This window comes from Oncorhynchus kisutch, linkage group LG9, assembly GCF_002021735.2.
Source record: "Oncorhynchus kisutch isolate 150728-3 linkage group LG9, Okis_V2, whole genome shotgun sequence".
NCBI lineage: Eukaryota > Metazoa > Chordata > Actinopteri > Salmoniformes > Salmonidae > Oncorhynchus > Oncorhynchus kisutch.
The window spans coordinates 6,120,645-6,145,361 of NC_034182.2; the positions used below are offsets into that span (position 1 = coordinate 6,120,645).

General features: G+C 44.4%; 2 protein-coding genes across 7 annotated transcripts; one reads left to right on the forward strand and one right to left on the reverse strand.

Annotated features, from left to right (window-relative positions):
* Positions 1-354: 354 nt before the first annotated feature.
* th2 (tyrosine hydroxylase 2) lies at positions 355-11,045 on the forward strand. Its single transcript, XM_020490624.2, has 12 exons — positions 355-692; positions 834-1,011; positions 1,140-1,228; positions 1,389-1,456; positions 1,611-1,661; positions 1,814-1,959; positions 2,306-2,441; positions 2,712-2,781; positions 2,896-2,952; positions 3,181-3,276; positions 3,432-3,565; positions 9,511-11,045. The coding sequence occupies exons 1-12, from the start codon at positions 465-467 to the stop codon at positions 9,668-9,670; spliced, it is 1,413 nt and encodes a 470-aa protein (XP_020346213.2). The 5' UTR covers positions 355-464; the 3' UTR covers positions 9,671-11,045.
* A 3,286-nt stretch (positions 11,046-14,331) lies between these two features.
* On the reverse strand, positions 14,332-24,698 carry nup37 (nucleoporin 37). 6 transcript variants are annotated; one of them, XM_020490945.2, is made up of 11 exons: positions 24,482-24,691; positions 22,962-23,071; positions 22,425-22,637; positions 22,091-22,215; positions 19,787-19,859; positions 19,432-19,526; positions 15,537-15,627; positions 15,255-15,436; positions 15,069-15,119; positions 14,723-14,816; positions 14,332-14,566 (listed from the first exon to the last, which is right to left on the reverse strand). In XM_020490945.2, the coding sequence occupies exons 3-11, from the start codon at positions 22,572-22,574 to the stop codon at positions 14,453-14,455; spliced, it is 975 nt and encodes a 324-aa protein (XP_020346534.1). In that variant the 5' UTR covers positions 22,575-22,637; positions 22,962-23,071; positions 24,482-24,691; the 3' UTR covers positions 14,332-14,452. The 6 variants fall into 6 exon arrangements, with proteins under 6 accessions (XP_020346534.1, XP_020346532.1, XP_020346533.1 ...); XM_020490943.2 differs by lacking the exon at positions 22,962-23,071; XM_020490944.2 differs by having other exon boundaries at positions 22,962-24,691.
* Positions 24,699-24,717: the final 19 nt, after the last annotated feature.

The window sequence follows — 24,717 nt, forward strand, 5'->3', positions numbered from 1 at the left end:
TTCAGCACCTTGGAGAGCATCCCAAGTCAGGGGAAAACAAATGTCCTGTTGCACCTGTTACAAATCAATGGAAAGAAAAATATATAGCCTAGATTAAATGTAAGTAAAACTCAATATTCATAATCTTATTTTGTAGGCTACAAAACGTTTGTCTCTCTCAATATATTAGGCCTATACGTGCTTTCATAAACTGTGTTTTATTCCATTAAAAGGTGATTGATTGGCTGTTATGACGCATAACACCTAAAAGTGAGACGTGTGCATTTGCGTAACTCATTTCCATAAAGAATTGTGTGGCACTGGGATATAAACCTGTCTCTCTGCTGATAGCACAGCTTCAGACACTGCCTCGGAGAGTCTCAGTATCCGGTAATAGGCCTATATAGACTATTCGATCAAACAAATCATAGCAACTCTACAATATTATTTTTAAGACAGTCTACGATAAAATTGACATAAGTTCAATGAAGACGGAGAGTGTGGCGCAAAACATTCCGTTCGTCGGCAGAAAGCGAAGTCTGATCGAAGATGCCCGGAAAGAGCGCGCCAGCGGTTCATCTTCCCCTGGCCCATCGCGGGGCGGTGAAAACTTTGTGTTTGAGGAAAAGGAAGGAACAGTGACACTGAACATTATTTTCGCACTCAGCCATGAGAAGAATGCAGGGTTCTTTAAAACTGGCAAAGTATTTGAGGTAAGGAAAACATGTTCATCATTAGATATGAGTTGCAGATGGAGAGCTTCAATAAAATCAGGTCTACGGCATCGAATCAACGTGATAAAATATACATGTGTTTGCTTATATATGATATGTATGTCTTTACCATGGATTCAGACGTTTGAAGCTAAGCTTCTGCATATTGAGAGCCGACCAGGGAGGAAGTCTAAGAACAGTGGCTGTGATGATCTGGAGTTCTTTATGAGGTGTGAAGTGCACATCTCGGACACAGACATCTTCATCAACTCACTCAAGAGAGTCGCCGACGACGTACGCACTATCCCAGAGGAAAAAGGTTATAATACAATTTGAATGAAATAATAAATCACACGTTTCTAATAATAGTAACGTTATTCTTATCTAATCATTTAAATTGTGTGAAATAATTACGCTCTGACATATTCTCCTGTTTCCTTGTTTTAGTTCCCTGGTTCCCCAGAAAGATCAGAGATCTGGATAAATGCAACCTTTTGATAACGAAATATGACCCAGATATGGACCAGGATCATCCAGTTAGTGTTTACCTTAGCAATATTGCTAGGCTTCCATTTATATGGCATTGATACAATACTTGTATAATTAATTGGATTGTTAGAAATAAATACTCAACTATCAAAAGGATAACAAACAAAAAATGTCATGGTTAACTAATTGTTATGATTCCTTTTTAAGGGATTCAGTGATCCAGAATACAGAAAAAGAAGGTGCTTCATCGCTGAACTTGCAGCGAATTACAAACAGTAAATGGATCTCATCATTCTCACCTTTCAAAAAAGATATTCCCATGTAGTCAGTCGATCTTAGGTGCCAGCACTGCATCATTGGACCAAAGGCATGCCATTGTAGAAATGCATTCGTAAAGGAATGATTGATGCATCCATCTCTGTTCCACAGGGGGGAACCATTACCCAGAGTGGAGTACACACCAGAGGAGGTGGCCACATGGTGAGAATAACAGCTGATGTATAGTATACTGGAGATGGACATCATACCATCCTAATAGACTTCTTTCATAATGATAATAGTCTACAGTCAGTATACCTGTGGAGTTGGAATGACAGTGTTCTAATGACTCTGCTGCTGCTGTCATTTAACAGGAGAGAGGTGTACCGGACCCTGAGGACCATCTACCCTGACCTGGCATGCAGACAGTTCCTGGGTGGGCTGCAGCAGCTGGAGAGAGAGTGTGGCTATGGAGAGGACGGTATCCCCCAGCTCCGGGAGGTTTCTGCCTTCCTCAGAGGTGAGGCCCAGCAGCCTATCTCTGCCTGAGGGACAGAGCAATAGCAGCACTATGCCCAGCTTCAAGGAATAGAATAAACATGGACAAGGCAAATCCAGCATGCCCATGACTTTCCATTGAATGACTAATTCTGGTCGATGACTGTGCGCAGTGCGCACCTCATAGATTGATTATGCCTCGTTATTTTATTGTCGATTGCTTACAACAGTAATAACAACATTAGGGATTGTTCTCGTACTGTAGAAACACTACAGGCAGTCACTGTTCACCATGTATGAACATCAGCATCCATGTTGTGAATATGTCTCTGACAGTGGTACCTTGCGCTGTGTTCTTGTTTGTCCAGAGAAGACAGGCTTCCAGCTGCGTCCGGTGGCAGGGCTACTCTCCGCCAGAGACTTCCTAGCTAGCCTGGCCTTCAGAGTGTTCCAGTGTACCCAGTACATCCGCCACGCCTCCGCACCCATGCACTCCCCGGAGCCGTACGTCAAATGGTGTCATTGACATAGTAAAATCACTCGAAATAAGCAGTGTGTGTCATAATATTCAGTTTACTAACTGATCATAAATAATAACATATGTATGATTCATGTGTATCATGATAATCAGTCTAATCAATGGACATATTCATGTGTATCATGATAATCAGTCTAATCAATGGACATATTCATGTGTATTATGATAATCAGTCTAATCAATGGACATATTCATGTGCGTCATGCAGTCACTGCTCTTTCGCTTCCTTCTCTCAGAGATTGCTGTCATGAGTTACTCGGCCATATTCCTATGCTTGCAGACAAAGAATTTGCCCAGTTTTCCCAGGTAAAAACATTTAGACTTGTAATGTGGTTCATATGGCGTAATAATACATCCATTATAATAATACATCCATTGTCCTATCAGTGCGCAACACTCACAATTGTTTGTCATTTGCAGGAAATTGGCCTAGCCTCACTGGGAGCATCAGACGAGGATATTGAGAGACTCTCAACTGTAAGAGCTGACCTTTGAGCTTTCATTTCAAAATAAGCAGTTACCAATCAGATGTAAAACATTAGATACTGCACTGAGGTTGGGTGTTGGACTGCAAATTACGGACCTTTGCTGCCATCTAGTGGAACATATAAAATACTGACCAATCTGACCATTTGATGAATGTGGTGTCAGGGGTGAAACGGAGCCTTATCTTTTCCTCATCACTTGTTGCCGTCCCTCCGACAGTTGTACTGGTTCACGGTGGAGTTTGGACTGTGTAAGCAGAATGGAACTGTGAAGGCATATGGTGCCGGCCTCTTGTCCTCATATGGAGAACTCATTGTGAGTAGTATTTTACATTGGTACTCTGTAGAATTGTACTGATAGAGGGGACTAATTCCTCATTTATTATCTGTTTTCATATAACATGCCACTAATAATTTCTGAAGGAGTCTAAAACGATAACTAATCACTTATCTCTTACTTCCATCTTTCAGTATGCTCTCTCTAACGAACCTGAGTACAAGCCATTCAACCCAGAGGAGACAGCAATCCAGCCTTACCAGGACCAGACTTTCCAACCTGTCTACTTTGTCTCAGAAAGCTTTGAGGATGCCAAGATTAAGATGAGGTACATCAATGCATACAAATGGTGAATGTCTATATGTGAGCACTTCAGTAAGTCACAGGAAATGTGTAACATGTGGCGTATACCTTGGATTTGAGTTGATCTTGTTGCTCCTGGACGCGGGGCTGCAGGGGTTTTGGGGAGGAGCCAGTGGGAACCTCAGGGGATCTGAGGACACAGAAGCAAATCAGACTGAAGGCAGCTGTTTAGGAGTTACTCGTAATTAGCATATTACGTTTTGTAATATATTAATGTAATCTGATTGAGCAGAGTATGGATGGACATGGGCAACTCCAGTCCTTGGGGGCCGGAGTGGTGTCACACTTTTACCCCATCCCTAGCACAAACAGCTGAGTAACCTAATTCCATTCTAAACTGAAGATCAGGGTTAGTTGATTATTGGAGTCAGGTGTGTTAGTGAACACATTTATTTATTTCACCTTTAGTTAACCAGGTAGGCTAGTTGAGAACAAGTTCTCATTTACAACTGCGACCTGGCCAAGATAAAGCAAAGCAGTGCGACACAAACAACAGAGTTATAGATGGAATAAACAAACATACAGTCAATAATACAATGGAGAAAGTCTATATACAGTGTGTGCAAATGAGGTAGGATAAGGGGGGTGAGGCAATAAATAGGCCATAGTGGCTAAATTATTACAGTATGGCAAATTAAACACTGGGGTGATAAATATACAGAAGATGAGTGTGCAAGTAGCGGTACTGGGGTGCAAAGGAGCAAAATAAATAACAATATGGTGATGAGGTAGTTGGGTGAACTATTTACAGATTGGCTATGTACAGGTGCATCGATCTGTGCGCTGCTCTGACAGGTGGTGCTTAAAGCTAGTGAGGGAGATATGAGTCTCCAGCTTCAGTGATTTTTGCAGTTCGTTCCAGTCATTGGCAGCAGAGAACTGGAAGGAAAGGCAGCTGAAGGAGGAATTGGCTTTGGGGTGACCAGTGAAATATACCTGCTGGAGCGGTGCTGCGGGTGGGTGTTGCTATTGTGACCAGTGAGCTGAGATAAGGCGGGGCTATACCTAGCAACGACTTATAGATGACCTGGAGCCAGTGGGTTTGGCGACGGATATGAAGCGAGGGCCAGCCAACGAGAGAGCATACAGGTCGCAGTGGTGGGTAGTATATGGGGCTTTGGTGACAAAACAGATGGCACTGTGATGGACTGCATCCAATTTGCTGAGTAGAGTGTTGGAGGCTATTTTGTAAATTACATTGCCAAAGTCAAGGATTGGTAGGATAGTCAGTTTTACTAGGGTATGTTTAGCAGCATGAGTGAAGGATGATTTGTTGCAAAATAGGAAGCCTATTCTAGATTTAATTTTGGATTGGAGATGCTTAATGTGAGTCTGGAAGGAGAGTTTACAGTGTAACATGACACCTAGGTATTTGTAGTTGTCCACATATTCTAAGTCAGAACCATCCAGAGTAGTGATGCTGGACGGGTGACCCCAGGAGATGACCTGAGGAGACACTCGGAGTCCATACATCCGAACATTTAAATTGAACCCATTAGAGTTTTAAGCCCCGTCTAAGCCAGGGGAGGGGGTACTACTAAGCTATGTGGAATTGTTTTAAGGAGGATTAAGGAGGATAATTTTGCCATTTGATTTTGAATCTGGAGACCCCTTGGAAGTATAAAAAACAAACATTTTATTAACCCCTTAGAAGACGATTTTCAGAATGTCATCATCTCATCATATGCTATTGGACCAGGTCTCGCTAGGAAAAGAGATGTTATATCAATGAGAAAAAAGGATATAAATAAAGGTTCAATAAAATAAATGAATCTGCCAAACACCACGCTGTCACATCATAGGCGGATGCAACGCATTGAGCCTCATCCAATGCCAAACACCACGCTGTCACATCATAGGCGGATGCAACGCATTGAGCCTCATCCAATGCAAAACACCACGCTGTCACATCATAGGCGGATGCAACGCATTGAGCCTCATCCAATGCAAAACACCACGCTGTCACATCATAGGCGGATGCAACGCATTGAGCCTCATCCAATGCAAAAAACAGATATCTCTTGTTTAAACTGACAGATTCTTATGATCATTTTTTATTATGATAATTAGATTTCCGCGGGGCCTCGGACATCGATCTTAGGGTTTTTTAAACAGGTTCTCTGGCACAAAATCCATCTCAGCCAATTAAACTTCGATTTACTTGCACGTGACAGAACACTAAATTGTAGCTGGTCCCATCCGATAACATGGCACACGTTAGCCCTATGCTAACCTCACCAGGTGGCACTGATTATATCCTGGCACAAATTATGCATCAGCCAATTACAATTGTCATCGTGATTGGACGTGTTCCAACTCTTGTTCATGGAAGCATCCTTAACACACCCCAGTCCAACAGGATGCTCCGATCATCAAAGCAACCGTCACATGTATTTGACTGACTGGTCAAATTGCTCTCTTGTGTTATGTGCCAAGTCCACGTAATTGTCGTAGATTGCGGCAAGGGTTCGAATTTCACGAGTTTCCTCCCCTTTGAAATGTATATATACATGCTGAAAAGGGACGCCAGCAGCTTGAAAGAGAAGATGATTAAATAATTGAATAAGGAGATAACTCTTTCTTCAGCCTTGCAGACAAACGCACTGCTATGGCCTAATAATTATATGGCATAGGCTATATTACATAGGCTACATTACATGGACATGAACACAAATGTAGGCCTACAATTTGATATATGCATATTTACAATCATCTACTTTGTCACATATGCGTTATTTGACTCGAGGAGGATGAACATTACAGTGTACAGTAGGATTGTAGTTAGTATCATTATCATCCTACAGATGGCAGTATTGCAGTTATTTTAAAATAAGTTTATCACACTTGGCTGTCATGAGTATATTCTTATGTAGGTAGGCTACACTTACAACGTTTTGTAGGCTATGCATTATTATAATCATCCACTTGGTCAAATGCGTTTTGAATTGAGCATCAAGGACCTGCAGTGAACAGTGTTTTCCTCAACAAAAAAGCTTGCCAGGAGGGTGACTCGAACCCACGGTGAGCTACTGATTTCAAGCCAACCGTTTTAGCAGTGTGCCACCTTGAGGCAATAATGATAGTCTACATGCTATTTGACAAATCCATAAGGCTCTCCGTTTTTGGGGTTTTACGATGTACGATAAACGTACACGTTGTAAGGACCTCATCATTCTTCCATAAAAGCACATGGATGTGTGTGAAACAGAAACGTGGGATTTTGTCATAAATGCAAAAACATGAAAATGTCTATTGTTAGTACTAGCTAGTAGCGTAGTCGAGGATGCGTCAATGCAATATTGGCTCACAACTATACAGACCAACAGAACAGCAAAGATTGTGGATATACTGACAAGATACATGGCCCTCTGTCCTAACAATGGTGGCAGTTGTCTAGAAAACGGCACGGCAGGCTGTCTTGCTCCCTCCTATCCTTCTTGTGGATACATCTCATTATTGTAATCTTATTTGAATATTCGATGAGAGTTGTTGACGTCAACCGCCTGTATTCAATGGAGAGAGATCCTACCCTATCCTATGGGTTGAAAATATCCCTCTAGTGGCCAGGGTTGACCTATTTTATGCCATTGGTTGGTGGATATAAGTCTAAGATCTTTGATAGGCTGATGAAGAATAAGTGCCACCTGTTGAGGTTAGCATAGGGCTAACGTGTTCCATGTTATCTGATGGGACCAGCTACAATTGTGATGGTGCCGGAGGGGATGGCTGCTGTTTAATTGGCTCTGAACCAACTGTGCTATTTTGTATTTTTTTTTCTCGCATTGTTTGTAACTTATTTTGTACATAATGTTACTGCTACCATCTCTTATGTCCGAAAATTGCTTCTGGACATCAGAACAGCGATTACTCACCTCGAATTGGATGAATAATTTGTCTTTAATGAGTTGGACGGGAAGGATATACTCCAAACACCCAAACAGGCCCAGTTTCCCCGTCATTCGCTGGAGAAAGAAACTGAGATTTCACTTAAAGAGATCGGGGTGCCTTGTGAGGATCAGGCGAAGGGTGGCTAATCTGCCTTTGCCATCAGTACTGCTAGCTAACATTTAATCGCTGGAAAATAAAACGTGACGAACTGAAAGCACATATATCCTACCAACAGGACATTTAAAACTGCAATATCTTATGTTTCATCGAGTTGTGGCTGAACGACGACATTAATAACATAAAGCTGGCGGGTTATACACTCTATCGGAAACATAGAACAGCAGCCTCTGGTAAGACACAGGGCGGGGGCCTGTGCATATTTGTAAACAACAGCTAGTGAACAGTATCTAAGGAAGTCTCGAGGTTTTGCTAGCCTGGGGTAGAGTATCTCATGATAAGCTGTAGACCAAACTATCTACCTAGAGAGTTTCTGTATTTTTCGTAGCTGTCTAAATACCACCACAGACTGATGCTGGCACTAAAACCCCACTCAATGAGCTGTATACATGCAGGGAAACTTGAATCAGTTTTACCTCATGTCTATCAGCATGTTCAATGTGCAACCAGAGGGGGGAAAAAACTCTAGACCACCTTTACTCCACGCGTACAAAGCTCTCCATCCATTTGGCAAATCTGACCATAATTCTATCCTCCTGATACCTGCTTACAAGCAAAAATTTAAGCAGGAAGCACCAGTGACTCGGTCTATAAAAAAGTGGTCAGATGAAGTAGATGCTAAACTACAGGACTGTTTTGCTAGCACAGACTGGAATATGTTCCGGAGTACACTACATCAGTCACTGGCTTCATCAATAATTGCATCGATGACGTCGTCCCCACAGTGACTGTACGTACATACCCCAACCAGAAACCAGGGTTTACAGGCAACATCCGCACTGAGCTAAAGGATAGAACTGCCACTTTCAAGGAGCAGGACTCTAACCCGGAAGCTTAAAAGAAATCCCACTATGCCTGCCGACGAACCATCAAACAGGTAAAGCATCAATACAGGACTAAGATCGAAATTGTACTACACCGGCTCCGACGCTCGTCGGATGTGGCAGGGCTTACAAACTATTACAGACGACAAAGGGAAGCACAGCCGAGAGCTGCCCAGTGACACGAGACTACCAGACGAGCTATATAACTTCTATGCTCGATTTGAGGAAAGAAACACTGAAACATGCATGAGATCATCAGCTTTTATGGATGATTGTGTGATCACGCTCTCCGCAGCCGATGTGAGTAAGACCTTTAAACAGGTCAACATTCACAAGGCCGCAGGGCCAGACGGATTTCCAGGATGTGTACTCCGAGCATGCGCTGACCAACTGGCAAGTGTCTTCACTGACATTTTCGACCTCTCCCTGTCTGAGTCTGTAATACCAACATATTCAAGCAGACCACCATAGTCCCTGTGCCCAAGAACACTAAGGTAAGCTGCCTAAATGACCAACGTCTGTAGCCATGAAATGCTTTGAAAGGCTGGTCATGGCTCACATCCACAACATTATCCCAGAAACCTTAGACCTACTCCAATTTGCATACCGCCCCAACAGATCCACAGATGATGCAATCTCTATTGCACTCCACACTACCCTTTCACACCTGGACAAAAGGAACACCTATGTGAGAATGCTATTCATTGACTACAACTCAGCGTTCAACACCATAGTGCCCCAAAAGCTCATCCCTAAGCTAAGGATCCTGGGACTAAACACCTCCCTGTGCAACTGGATCCTGGACTTCCTAAGCATTGCAATGTAAGGTCTACACCTGTTGTATTCGGCGCATGTGACAAATAACATTTGATTTTGAATTTAGCTTTCTGTTACATGCAAGTAAATCACAGATTTGAATTGGCTGATATGCATTTGATGTCAGAGAACTATTTAAAATGAAATGGTTGCTTATTCGCAAATATGGACCCAATGTTTTAAAACCCTATTGTTCTACCTGCAGGCGGTACTCGTCGTCCATCCAACGGCCCTTCTCTGTCCGGTACGACCCATTCACTTGCAGCCTGGAGGTTCTGGACCAACCCAGTAAGATCCAGCATGCCCTAGGCCAGATGAGAGACGACCTGAAGATACTCCACAGTGCCCTGGAGAAACTGGGCTGAGGGCCTCAACACTGAGCCAGAGACTCAGGGAGTGAAACTGATACATACCTCTGGAGGGGTGGAAAGGGGAAGCCATTTTGGGTCTTTAAAGGTGCAATCTGTCATTTCTCTGTGTGGCCATGGGGCCAAATGCACAAACAATCAATGCTCAAATTGCACAAAATACAGTAGTTCCATTTAAGGCAATCCTGCTGGGCTAATACTTGCATTATTATTATTGTATTTTTTAGAGACTAAACTAGATTTAGCATTTAAAAATGGATGTGAAATACTGTGTATATATTTAGTTAACTGAAAAACATAATTTATATTTACGTGCAAGATTCAATCATATTTCCTTGTTGGGTGCATGTATTGATATGTACGGTGACGTTATACATGTATTGTGAGGAGAATGTACATTCAATTTTTTCCAGTCCAATCACAAAGGGCATGAAAGTGAGAGACACACACATGGGGGTAGGAAATGTACAGGCTGAATATGTCCGAGAATGTTTATCTTAGTAGAGAGATTACAGAGAAAAACTTTAGAATGCATGTGTAAAATAGTGATCAGAAAGAGCGCATGGAGGGAGATCAAGGAAAGAGACAAAAAAGTATACAAAGTCTGTGCATTTGCGTTTGAGAGAGCAAGCGAGCAAGAGACAGAGCGAGAGGGAACATGAACATCAAAGAGGGTGGGAGTACTACAATATAAGCCCATGTGCCACTGCCTCCCATTCCAAACCAACTGTTTCCATTTAGAAAATTCTTGGAACCCATTTGTCTTCACGTGTTATTAAGTAAAGGGAAGGAGCTAATTATGAATGATTTAAATATCATGTTTCCTCAGCTGGCTACTGTCAGAGCCAGTACTGAGGCCCAGTGGATCTAAAGCTGGACCTGGTCACACAGACCTCACAGTATAACACTACACGGTCAGTAGGGTTTCACAACTGGCATGATAAACTCTCTCCATCTCCTCTCTCTTCCTCTCTCTACCTGTGGGTTCAAGGGGTAATAGATGCCTTGTTTCTGTATCAGTGACAATGTGTCTGCACTAGAGTTCACCCTTATTCATTTTAAAGCCAGAACGCAAATCGGTTCATAGATCTACTCCGACTGTAAAACATCATGATGGCTGTGAAGGCCTCCGACCACCTAGATTGGGAGTCCTTCCTGTTCAATTATTCCAGTGTAAATCAAACATGGTTCACCTTACTCACAGAGAAACACAACCTCTCCAGTGGAGAGAAAATGGTGCACAGAGCCGAAGATTGATCTACAATACCGCTCGACTTGAGTGCAGCAGTGCACACATATCCACTTGCTTAACCCAAATTCGAACACTTAATAATTTTGCATCTCTCAGCTTACATCCAGCACAGCTCGAATCCAAAAATCCCCCCCCCCCCCCCCCCCCCCCCCCCAGAAAATCACAGACCACTGGGATCCAAATCTGCTGAGGCCCCTAAACACAAAAGGGGTTGCCATGACGATACGATAACCACTACTGGTTCCAAGCAAAATTATCCTGCCTCACATACTAACCACAAATCCCCCAATGATGTACAGTATCATCCTGCCTTCAGAATTTAAGTGTTTCCTAATGTCATGGACCATCGTTACCTTGGCACGCTAGCCTCCCCAGACTCAAAAGGATGGGTCATTGGGGTTCACAGAGTCCTCGCTGAAGACATAGATGAAGCACAGATCATGAACTGTTTTTTTGCCGCATTCATAAACAAAAAAATGCTGCTAAACACAATGATTACTGCACAGAGACACTTGAAATTAAACGATGACCAAAATGTTCCAATTTACATTTTGTGTAACCCACTGTACCGAGTGCTCTAATGATTTATCGTAGTCACATTTAGTCTGTATTGTAATGCTTTGCAGCCTTTTCTCTCAACTGCCCTCATCCAGATCAACACATTTCCCCTTCAGGCTGGTTTTACATCGTGTAGGCCTAAGAAAATCCCCAGGAGATTAAAGGAAAGTATTTTTTTTACCTCAAAAGAAAACCTCTAATCTCTTCCTTTGTTTTCTCTCCTCTAATACTGCTCATTATTAGCATTTGTTCTCTTTTTCTTGAGCCCCTGGCTTCGCATGTGTGGGTTGGGGCGGAATTAGCTGAAGGTCTCATCTTGTCTGAAGTGGTGGAGGGGATTACAGAGAGAGAGGTGGAGAGTTCACACCTGTCTGATCTCTTTGATTCCTCTCTGCATTCGTTATTACATTACAACTGGAGATTAAGCTGGAAGCCAAGTTGGCCTACTAACCAGGATAGCATTTTCTGGCCTATGAGAAATAGCTCTATCATGGTTATCCTACTGTTCAACTTCAAACCAAGGATCTCCTTGTTCAAACAAAAAAATAAAGAGGTTAAGGGTCATGAGAATGACCTAATATGGATACTTTAATACTGCAAGCTTCAAGCTCAGTTTACACTTGGTTTAACTTGCCAAAAATGACATGGTATGTCAAAGAAGGTAACAAAGCAGTTTCTGAAATTCAAGACCTAGGGCAGCAACAGTACTAGGTCTGGGATTAATGAGATTCTCTTGGTTGTTCCGGGAGGGTCCTCTTCAGACAGACTACTCTCCCCAAAAAATCATGAGGCAGACACATCGAAACTAACGTTTGCTGTAGTTTTAGTGAAGGTAGTTGAAACAAACTAGCCACTAGCAAAAATGCCCTCATTAAAAATAACCCCTGTGATCTCCATCTTACCAGCTACTATGTGTCCAGGGGATGTTTACGATAGGGCAAGAAGTGTATAATGCAGTGACTTAAAAAAGCTGGATGTACCAACGCCACCCTTTCCTCTATGCCAAACTTACGTTGTATACAACCTGTATCTCTCTGAATCAGAGGGGTTGGGTTAAATGCGGAAGAAACATTTCAGTTGAATGCATTCAGTCGTACAACTGACCAGGTATCCCACTTTCCCTTTCCTTTCCAGACGTGTTAAGATGGATCATTGGTACATTCTGGGAGGCAAGCCATCTGTCCAGAACAGGGATGGGTAACTCCAGTCATCGGGGACCTGATTGGTGTCACTTTTGCCCCAGCCAGCATACCTGACTCCAATAATCAACTAATTGTGATTTGTTGTTTATAACACAATTAGTTCAATCACCTGTGTTTTCTAGGGATGGAGGAACAGTGTGACACCTCTCCAGCATCATAGTACTGGAGTTGCCCATCCCTGATCTAGAGAGACTAGAAACGGGTGGGAGACCACCAGGTGGTGATCTTGGGTCACTTTGATTCTGGGAGACACGATTGATTGAGAGATTCATGACTCACATTTCTCACAAAAACCTTGCACTTTGCAATTCTAATTCACCCTAAGAGGATATTATAGTCTTTGGAAAATGTTTAGTGGTGTGTGCAGAGAGGTTGCGGCGTCTTGATCTCCAACATTGATTTCTCTGTGTTTCACATAGCCATTCGAGCACCACTTGTGTCCAACACTGCAAACGTACGGCACCGACCACATTGGACTTGTTCAAACAAAGAGTCGACCAGGAGAGCGGTAGCATGTTATGATTGTGGATGGTGGTTAGTGCGTACGCTCCAAGAAACATACAGGCCTGTCTAGCGGGATTGAAAGAGTGGAGGTCTCACCTCCCCTATACCTGCCTCACGCTGTCGTGCAGCAACACCGGTGCACAATAAAACCTACTGTTTCACCCCTTACACATACATTAATGGAGTAAAATAAACTGTTCTGTGTTAATCCTTGTAGACACAACTCCATCCAAAGGACTGTGCCCTCGAACTAAAAAAGATCCATCCGTGGAAACAAGTGATTAGCTGTCACTAAATATGATTCATGATCAAATTTAATGCTTGCCCCCTTGTAGTTCTAATGCAGTTAGTAAGTGGTATTCTCGCACATGGGCCGTCCAATAGGATACAATGAGCCCTTGTTTCTAATGGAGTACTCTGCGTCTGTTGGCTTATGGTCCAATGTCTCCCATGCTCCATCTCAGCATCACTGATCGTCCCCACCCACTAGAACGATGAGATGTGTGGCTCTTGTGTTCTCTTCATCTCCCTCTTCTCTGGAGAGACAAATCACTCATCCCCTCTGCCAGCCAGTAGTATCTGACCTGAAAAGACCTCAACTCCCAGTTCCCTGAGCTTCTCTTCCAAAACCTTATTTCTCTCTTTTTAGTTTCCTGCCCTTGTCATAATCTCAAGGATAACCCAATAGCAGGAACAGGCTGCATGCATTAGTCTTTCGCCTTCCCAGGCCTCACTCTACAGGTGTTATAGGACCCACATGGGTGGTGACAGCTGTGTGTGTGCGTGAGACAGATTGTGTATGGGTGAGTGTGTGTCTGTTTTACAGAGAGTGAGCACCTGTAGAGGGATTGTGATGTTGACCGGTAGAGTAGAGTGCTGGCAGCATTGAGCGCACACATTCCTGTGACCTGCAGCTCACCCTGAGGTGCTTGGCAGAACATCATAACAAACGAGCACTGATACAAAGCTTCTGAGAAAGACAGAACCAGCCCCGCTTTTCACAGAAGCCAAGTTCCACCCTTCTGTTTGTCTGGGTATGACAGTTTGTCTGTTTGTCTGGGCGGTCAGTTGTCGGACTCTAAAATAAACATCAAAAGTCCAGGATGTGTAAACTAAGTTCAGAAGTCAAAACAAACAAAAACATGGAAAATGAAATACTTTATTGAAAAATTATGAAAATAGAAATATCCGACCACACCTCATGTCAAACAGTTTCGATGTACATTTGCATTGCCTCCCGTATGTCCATACAGAGGGACTGCATTACATTTCCGTCATCCAAAAAGAGAGCTTTCGGTCACCGCCAATGACACAGAGAGGGAGGGACCTGTGCCAGCTTAGACCCGCCCCCACCGTGGCTGATCCAATCATCACGGGCTGCAACCCCGCCATATAAACATAAGAAACCAGGTTCAGGACGCATGTTACGTTATCCTCATTTCCAACACTCTTACTGAACATTATTCCCACACTTTTATTACTCAGAAACTGACACACTGTCTATGCAAACAGCCAAACACACAGCTCACTGACCTGCGGGTGACCCAGGTGATGCACTAGTAACTGACTGCTGATCTTGCCTGGACATCCTGTTGTGGAGAAGAGATTCTCATTGACCCGAGACCACCTGGAAGACATGACACCCGTGGTTACAGTAATTGCCATCACCATTATCATCATCACCACAGCCATTATCGTGGACGTTGTCAGCCGGACTACCACAACATGCATCACACAACTCTGAAGGTCAGAGGAATTGGAAGCATTCAGAATCCTTGGGACATCCCTACCCTAACCATTTAACATCATTTCAATGAGGGAGGGACATCCCAAGGATACCAGATAGCAAGGACTTTTGAAGCATGGACAAAGCAGTTACCTGAAGTTTCCTGCTCGTTCTACATGGGCAGGCCTCTTCTCTTGTGGGTAACTATGAACAGACAAATAACCATTAACAAATCCCATGTCTTCATACAGTAGTGTTACACAGCATGTAACGGAGGTGATGGGTAACCTTGTCTGGGTTAAAACCCAGTCGGTCACAAGCATCTGTCCAGACACTCACCTGGAGCGGGTAATATCCCAGATGACCCAGTCGCTGCCCGTCACCGCGCCCACCTTGATGGTGTTGGAGAGGCACCAGTCGGCCGACATGAGCGGCGACTGGCCGCAATCCAAAGAAAGAATGGCCTGCTGGGTAACCAGGTCATAGAACCGTATCGTCCCTTTTTTCTCGGCCACCATCAGCTATACAGAGGACAAAGGTTTAGTATCACAAGCTCTTTTCACTCACACTAAGTATTTAAACTCTCATTATGAAACTGGAGAGCACTTTTACTGTACATACCTTGAAGGCATCTTCAGGATGCCAGCACACACTGACACCAGGAGAGCGTAGTCTAAATGTAGTGGTTTCATTCCCCTCCAGGTCCCACACCCTGTGGGGACAAGAGGCCATCTAGCATGAAAGGGCACTAGCTGGACACTACAGGATGGTCAGAGAGGGGTTGTGCTCAGGGGAAATGAACCATTTAAGGACCGTAAGAAAATGATTCTCCTGTCCTCAACTGCCCGTTTACAAAACAACCTGAGACAGGAAGTCTGCGATTCAAAAACTGGGTCTGAAAACAGGTCCTGTCAAAAATGACAAATGATCAAATCCAAAAAAACAAGATTAATAGGCACTCAATTAGCTGTACTGGAGTTGGATGCGCGGCAGTGTAAAAAAATAGCTTCCGGAGTCCAGCCACCCTGTGTGGGGAGGGGAGAGGCGATGACGCGCAGCACAGCGCAGGCAGACGCCTTGGTGCTGACAGCACACAAAACAAAGGATTACACACGCTAAATGGCAGCTAAAAATATGAAAAACAACAAAGACATCATGGCTGGCTGGATGTTTTTGTCTCACAGGATCCATGTCAAAAAAGCGGAGTTACAAGCCTCCATCCAAACCCACCTTTCCCCAGGCGTCTGAGACGCTCTTCAGAATGTACTCTAATGTGTGAGTAGCACACAACTGGCCTGTAGTGATGCCAGTGTTTTTCTGAAAGCACGTAATGCCTGTGTGTAATTTATCTAACTTCTGTCAGTTGTCCAAGAGATGCGGACACAGAGCCTCAATAGTACCACCCTTCTTTCAGGGAAAAAGGGATCTTGGTCGTAATCTCCCCCTTGAGCTGTGAAGACAGGAGGGCGGGCGAGCGAGAGAAAAGGCCGAGGACACAAGGCAAACGTGCGCACGGATGTAATAAATCACTTGGAGAGGACAGGCTGCTCCCAAGACCAGGATCTACTCTTCAACCACATCGGAGAGCCCTCCTCAGCGAACACAAGGCCTCAAATCTCACAAAACATTCCCCTGAACCAGGGAGGAATAAACATGCAAGCGATGTGAATGCGCTGACTGATGAGGTCATGCAGAAGACATCTAATAAAGGCCCAAAGCCCATCTAAATGTCAAACATGTTGGAGAGATGTCTGCAGTGGCGCAGAGGAGAGGATATGATTATGCCCCATCCCAGATGATAACCTCCGTAAACAAACTTTTCCTGTGTCTTCCCTGCAGGGGATAAAACACGCTCACGTTTCTCCATGAGAGCTTTTGCTTCTTGACTCGACAAGGAAGTCAGAATGGCCCTGTGTAGAGTGAGGTGCAGACCCTCCTCCATAGAACATGAGCAAGGTTGGAAACCTCAGACCACCGCAGACAAACAAGCATAAACCCTCTCTTCTCAGACCACTCGCCAAGCAGAGTTCAATCGCACGCTACGCCGCATCCGGCCAAGTTGTGGTCCACCACTTTGCCCTTCAAATGGGGAAAGATTATGATTTAAAAATTATATATATTTTTTTTTATGTAATCCTCGCTGAACAAGGTGAAAGGGGGCAAGAAACAAGACTGAAACCACCACTGACAAAGAGATGTGTAACTGCATAACACTACAGCTGTCGTGACATCAAGCATTAACACTGGGCTTCATGTACAATAAAGTTGAAAGGCGAGACTGCATTTGAAGTCTGTGTGAAGATGTGAGTGAGAAACAGCAGCCGCACCTTTTCATTTCGGTCAACGTTTTCCAAATGAGCAGAGGAAATGAGAAACGTAGTGTGCACCGTGTGAACTAAATTATGAGAGTGTGCAGGGTAAATAACTTTGGCGACACTCGGCTGGAACGAGGTTTGAGAAAGACAAACAGTAATCCCGCCTCAGAGCCTCACAGGGGAGTCCAGGCAGAGGTGCACAGCACACCGTCCTCCCCGAAACCACACCAACATCCATCTTGACCAGACCTGCTCAAGTGTCTTGAACAATAACACGTTCTTTAACAGACATTTGGACTGTTGAAATAATTCTCGGCCATTTGTAATTTTTATTGGATCAGTTTTCTCCTCTCGCTAGAGTTGATGATGGGATCCCCTAGAACAGAGCAAAAAGAAAGTGTGAGAACATGAGAAGAAAAGAGGAGATGAAAGACCGAAATGTTGTAGAGTGGACATGGACATACTAACTGACAGATAACTTGACTGATGGGCTAGAGGGGGGAGAAAGTCTCAAACTATTGCAATAACGCCTCAGAAATACTTCCCAAAAGGATGACAGAGTAGATCATACTCAAAACAAATAGTTGAGATCCCGCACAAATAGTTGCAGCAGGTGTCTCTGTTCAAGCCCCTTGAGTAAGCTGTATTCTGCTGATCCATGTCAACACGAAACCAGAGCTGGCTGAACTGAGGAATCCATCTCACTCAACAGAAACATACCTACTGCAAATCCAACTGGAAGCTAACAGACAATGGGAGCCAAGCCCAGAGAGGTTAGGACCTCTAGCAGACACTCTGACCTCTGTGGGAGGCTGCGACCTTCTAGCTGCTACAGGTGGCTACTCCGGCTGGAGTAAAGTTCCCACGACGGAAAGGACAGTGCTGACAAAGAGCACATCAGAGTTATGGTAGTGCAACCTGCCAAGTAGAGAAGACGGTCCACTGTTCTTTTCTCTCACCCTATCAGGGGTCTCGGTTTCTGTGGGCTGCCTGGAAGGCCCCTCCCCTGTTAACTTGATCTTTCCCTAGTTCCACTTTACTCTTCCTCCTGCGTCCTATATTTTTTCAACGTGACAGAATTTAAATCTTTCTGCAGATGGAGCCGAGCAAGCGTACCCGTTATCTCTGGCCAGACCATTATAGAGGGAGGCTGAGGGAGAACTGTTCGCTGATGTTTCTCACAGTAGCAGAGCTTCATCACCAGCCCGAGCTGAGGCCGCTCTCTCCCCACAGCCCTCATCCTAACCAACACTTTAGAGCATTTAAGCAGGGCGGAAGGAGATTGAGGAGATAATTCAACCATGGCCTGTATTTGATGACTGGAAGTGTAACCGCGAGCTCCAGGCTCCTGAAATTATGAGTTTATGAATAGAAAGCAGATGTTTCAGGTGTGTTTCTCATCCAGGGAGCTTTGGGTTTAAAGATTGATATGAGAGACGTGCTCTTTCAGGCTCTAGCGGAGAGAAAAGTAGGGGCCAGTCATTCATTTCTAAGCTGCTAACTTGATTAAACGTTCTCCCCCATCAATCACAGGTCAAACAATAAGAGCTCACATTGTGTGGGAAGGGGCAAAGAGGAAGTAGGATTTGGGCCAGGCTTTCGCCCTGTCTGGACCTTAGATACAACCCTAGTTACTAAGGTAACAGGAGGACCCTCAGGTTCAGTGGAGGCTGCTGAGGGGAGAACGGCTCATAATAATGGCCGGAACGGAGCTAATGGAATAGTAAACACCGGGTAACCATGTATTTGATACCATTCCACTGATTCCGCTCCAGTCATTACCACAAGCTCGTTCTCCCCAATTAAGGTACCACCAACCTCCTGTGCCAGGTTACCCCATGGTTACACCTTTGGCTAACAACACACTCTTTCCTTCCTTGCTCCACTACCTAGCTACTGATTGATAGGCCACATTGGGGGACCTTGTTAAGAGTCAACCCTAAGGAGGGGAACAACCTCCACCAGTACTGCAGCTAATTGGATTTACATATTTAACCAATTACTTTGAAAAGCTGGAGAAGCAGCGGTGTGATTCCGCACGGCAACACCAGCGTGTGTTGTGATAAGCATTGGGTTTCATTTTGGAAACAGTCAGGACTTTCTGCACCATTAACAGAGAACAGAACGCAGATCCAAGAGCTGGGGGAAGACACACTCATATTATTCTTGCTGAATGAGACCGGGAGGAGGTTCGGACTGACCTGCATGTATGGTCATCACTGACCGAAGCGATTTGTTTCCCCTCCGTGGGTTCAAACACTAAGTGGTTGATGTAGCTTGTGTGACCCTCCATCACCTAGACAACCACACAGACATCACCACAGAAGATACAATTAACAAAACACTGCATTTGGTGCGAGCCTGTAAGACAGTTCCCTGGCTCCTTATGTGCTGGGTTCTTGATTAGACTAAAATAAAAAGCCATTCACTAAGTGCCTACTGTCAGTGTGCTATATACAAACTGCTTGATTTAAAGAAACCAGAAGCCAACTGAACTGACAGGTGCAGTAGTTCCAGTGGGATCTAGTCATGAGGGCAGGGGCTCCAGTACTCTACCTTAACTTCATGTTGATTCTGAAGATCAGAAGTCAACAGCCTCACTTTTCTATCTGCTGCAGCAGTGCAAAATCTGGAGGGAAAGACGGAGAGAAAAACAAACAAAGAAAGAGAACATCAAAACAGAGCCCATCCTACTATAAGACACGCGAACGCACACGCACCCAGGCACACGTCCATGTCTATGTCTATGCTTGTGTCTGACTGCACTGCAGCGTGGGCTGACACCTTTGGATGTGTGTGTGTGTGGTAAAGACTTGGACATGAATCAATGGAAACACTGCCAGGGAGATTCTAAGTGCGAAGATAAACATGGAGAAAAACAAAGATTCCTCATGCCATTTGAGCATTGCTAACGCCTGGGAGACGACTTTGCCTCTAATCAGTTGTAGTATATACCAGCGCCTGCAATTACTTACAATTACACTCTCTCACTTACAAGAAAAACACATCACACACATTTGCAGTCACAGGAACAGACGGATTTGGCATGATGTCACGATACACAGCCAGAATATTCCCCCAAGCAACTGGTACAGGTGAGTATACCAACAACTGATACCTAGCTTAGTAGTTAGCGAATTGTGGAGGGCATTTCACCCTTCTTTCAACTCAAACCTCTAATTCAATACATACTTCAGTCTTGCAATACGAACTAGGCTATCGAGATTTAGCCTACGCTGCAGGAATATTGTCAATGAAAGAACAAGTGCCACGTGGGAGAACATTTCTTCATGAGACAATCTTCAAAGAGTTGTCAATGTCAAAGGGTTGACTAATGACTGGGTCTGTTTTGGCCCTGAGCTGATTGATGCTGGGGAGGTGTTCCTGACAGTTCCCCAGAATCTACCAGGAGGTTGTGGACTGAACCTCACATGGCTGGCCTGGTAGAATCTGGGATCCTCCCAGCGTAAGCCCTCTACCCCCTCCTCCTCCTAGCACCCTCGCCGGCCCCTGTCTCAGGCACGCCAGTGAGAACACTGTGCTTTTCCTGGAAGGCATAACTACATGCAAAACTAGGGGAGGGACGGAACTTGAGCGGGGGAGACATCAGTGTAATAACACGTGCGCACGTCACACGCCGGCCCCAGGGCCCTGCAGACTTAACCACGGAAGGCCAGGAAGTATCGCTATCTTTCCCTTTCAATTAAAGAAACTTGGAAACATCTCCCGCGGGATTACAGCATTCCCATCCACCATTCCAATTAAGAGGAACACTTTGCTTTCTATGTAATAACGTTCAACTTCCTTTTTTTAATCAAACCACACCTGAAATAACTGGGTTGGTATTCCACCACTACAATGGGCCACAGACTAGAATGATGACTGAGCTTCATACAGTAGGTGAATGAGGAATACAGCTGGGCCAAGACTGAGGGTTTCATACCACTGACTGACACAGAGGTGGTGTAGATGGATGACCCAGAGACATAGTTAGATAAATCTATGGCTCTGGGATAAGCAGGCGGTCAAGCCGTACATACCTACACGTACCCAACGTTCACAAGAGGCAGACCTCATTGTTCCTAGAATTTCTAAGCAAACAGCTGGAGGCAGGGCAGAGCTCCATTTTTATGGAATGGTCTGCCGATCCATATGAGAGATGCAGAAACGGTCTTCAGTAGGTCCTATGATTGAGTGTAGTCTGGAACCAGGGGTGCAAAGGTGAATAGCAACGCATTGGAGTGATGAACCACCCTTGCTGTTTCTGCCTGGCCGGCTCCCCTCAATCCACTGGGATTCTCTCCACTTACCCTATTACGGGGGCTGAGTAAGTGGCTTGCTTGTGCTCTCTGATGCCGTCAGTAGGACGGGTACATCACGTCTTGCCAGGCTCTTTTCGCTATACTCAACTTGAGTGGGTTGAGTCACCGATGTTATCTTCCTGTCTGGTCTTGCGCCCCCTCGGGCTCATGTGATGGGGGAGATCTCCACAGGCTATACTTGTGGTCTATTGATATCCCTCTGGTGGTGTGGAGGCTGTGCTTTTGCAAAGTGTGTGGCCCTGTCCAGGGGTATCATGGGAGAGGGCCACAGTGTCCCCCGACCCCTCTGTCTCAGTCCCTAATATATATGCTGCAATAGTCTACCTAGGGTGGGTCTGTCCTATCTGACGTTTTTCTCCTGTCTGATTGGAGTCCTGTGTGATCTTAAGTATCCCTCTCGCCCTCTCCTGCTCGCTCGTTCTTTGGGCTTTTAGGCTGGGTTTGTGTATAAGAACTATGTGACATCTGCTGATATAAAAATGGCCTTTATAAATGACAGAAGACAGCTGTAAGAACTAAAAGGTTTAAGGTAGGCTACCTGATGAGTTGGGGCAGCTTGTCCAGCCGAGACTCAGGGCTCCATGCGAGGCAATCCACACGTAACGCATGATGGAAAACACGCAGTGTGGTGAATTCAACCCCCTCTACCTCCATGTCCTCCTCCTGCACAAACAGCGGTTAACGTCACACATACAGCAGTGGTTTATATCACACATTGCACCAAAACACAGACTGTTTCTCATTTCCTTGTGTCCCCTATCCATGCCTCCTTAGAGAGGAACCTTGGGAGGATCTTCTCTTCAGATTAATTTTGAGAAGGGAGGCTAGAAGAGAGGACATGAGGAAGAGGAATCTGGCATGCTACCACTCACCTGGAAGCGGCAGGTGCCAACCACCACATACTGGTTTCCTCCATAGGCCAGGAGGGCAGCTGAGCCACTGTCAAAGGGGCTGAACTCCACCACATGGACGTAGTCGTCACAGGGCACTGTGTAGCTGGCTCCTCGACCAGAGTCCTCCATGCTAAATGTATTGTTGGTGATGTTTATGTCCGGTGTATTTACTCTTTGGTTTGACTTTACCACCTGCATCAGGATTGTGGATTAATATTAACTTCCTGATACAGAAACAGCACATCTGTATTGAAAGCCCAAAATAATACTTCCGTACGCATACTCAAGCGAGCCAAAGCTTACATTCTCCAGTATTGGGTTAACTCGTTGAGGGGGATTCATATAGCCTAAACATTAATGTGCCTGTTTAATTTCTGTGGTAGTCACTGAGGAAATCACTGTAGGGAGTGACAATAAGATAACCATGAGATCAGAACTTCCCTAAATGCAAAACCAGTCATATAGATCCCTTGCTACAATTTGACTAGGAGAGATATACCAGAAACACAGACTTGCCCGGCTTTTCTAGGAATGGTGCGGTGAAACACCCTTCTTCCGGCACATGTGGGTCAGGGAGGTTGTTTAGATGGAAGTTTTTTAATTGTGTGAAAGGTCATAGGTGACAGCTGTCAGTGATCACATAATGGGACATCATTCTTGCTGTTGTACTGACATCATGTAGGCTCCCAAACTGTACGTTCCCAAAACTTTTCACTCAGACCCCACTTCCAGCATTGGGGAACATCCCCAGTTTGAAAACCACTGGGCTATTGGACTCAAGGTTAACAGCTAGGGGGATCCACCAAGTGAAGGCAACAGAACACCATTTCACTACACTGGATCATTCAGTCTCAAGTGTCATTGACTGCAGTCTTAAAGGGGCAATGTGCAGTTCGAACAATTACAGAGCGGACCACACTGACACTGATTTGGTAAACAGGATGGGGCTTGAGAAATGCAACCACCCAAATTCATGGACAGAGCTATGGATGGAAGTACTGACCATCTATGACAGGGGTAGGCAACCTTGGTCCTAGAATGTCACAGGCACTTTATGTTTTTGATTTAACTGACCTGGAAGACCAGGTGTGTTGAATTTAGGCAATCGGGGAACTGATCAATTAACCAAGTAACTAACTCAGTGTGGTGCCTAGTTGGGACAAAATCCTGTAGTATCTGTGGCACTCCATCCAATAACAGGGTTACCTACCCCTGATCTATATCAAAAGTATAGGATTAATCAGATTTTGAAGCTATACAGTAATTGCAAACAAAAGGAATAAAACACAAGCTTACATTGTGGGTTCTGATTGGGTTTTGACAGTTGAACTAAGCTCACGAGGCATCTACGAGTTATATTATTCAATAATCAATGGGTATGCAACAAACAAACAAAAAGATTTAGAAGGTCTAAAAATTATTGTAGTAGCTTCAAATTGCCCTTTTAAGCAGGCAAGCTAATTACTTTAGTTAACGTACTGGGGTCTTAGTTCGTTCTAAAAAATGTTTTAGATATCCCCGTATTTCAGGAGTTAAAATATGTCTGGATAGGCATTAACAATCCAAATATATGTTACACATAGAAGACAGGCTATAATATAGTTAGTAGGTTAGGGTCAATGAGGCATGCCCTGGCTATTGCTAGCAGTGCACAAACGGTCAGTACTGTACCTAGCTAGAATACTTAGTTCGCGGCCGATGGCTAGGTAGACTATCTTCCTTGTAACCACCAGAAAAGTGGTAGCTTTGGCTTCAGGACATGCTCTGATAATGTAACATTGTGAAATGCTATGTAACTAGCAGCCCAACCCCCTGTTGTAAAAGCTAGCTTGCAATATAGCAGCGCTTGCTAACCAGCTATTAACGTCTAAACACGACGCTAGTTAGCTGATAGACAGCTAATATCAGCCAGGGAAACTACTCAAACGCTAGCAGCCTACAACACACTACAGCGATTAAAAGTGACAATATAATACAAAATATTTCAACAAATAACGCGGCCTTTTCACTAGCATATAGCTCATTCATAACCATACCTACGCGCGCCTTTCAGCATGTGAGCTACAACTTCTGCCAAAAAAAAACCCAGCATTTGTTCCCCAGTTGATGTCCGTGTTGGGACGTACCATGCCATTTTATTCTTCAATTCTAGGGGGACCACACTTAGATTTAAAACGCAATGGTTCAGCGCTTTGACACGTTACACACTATTGCTATATTAAAAACACGTTATAAAATAATAATTAATAAACGTTCTCACACGAAACATAGT

Coding starts and splice junctions, on each gene's coding strand:
- th2 (XM_020490624.2), top strand. CDS start 465: ATGAAGACGGAGAGTGTGGCGCAAAACATTCCGTTCGTCGGCAGAAAG. Junction 1,229..1,388: donor ATATGGACCAGGATCATCCA/GTTAGTGTTTAC, acceptor TTCCTTTTTAAG/GGATTCAGTGATCCAGAATA. Junction 1,960..2,305: donor GGTTTCTGCCTTCCTCAGAG/GTGAGGCCCAGC, acceptor TTGTTTGTCCAG/AGAAGACAGGCTTCCAGCTG.
- nup37 (XM_020490943.2), bottom strand. CDS start 22,574: ATGGAGGACTCTGGTCGAGGAGCCAGCTACACAGTGCCCTGTGACGAC. Junction 15,120..15,254: donor TGGGATATTACCCGCTCCAG/GTGAGTGTCTGG, acceptor GTCTGTTCATAG/TTACCCACAAGAGAAGAGGC. Junction 14,817..15,068: donor GAACGAGCAGGAAACTTCAG/GTAACTGCTTTG, acceptor CATGTCTTCCAG/GTGGTCTCGGGTCAATGAGA.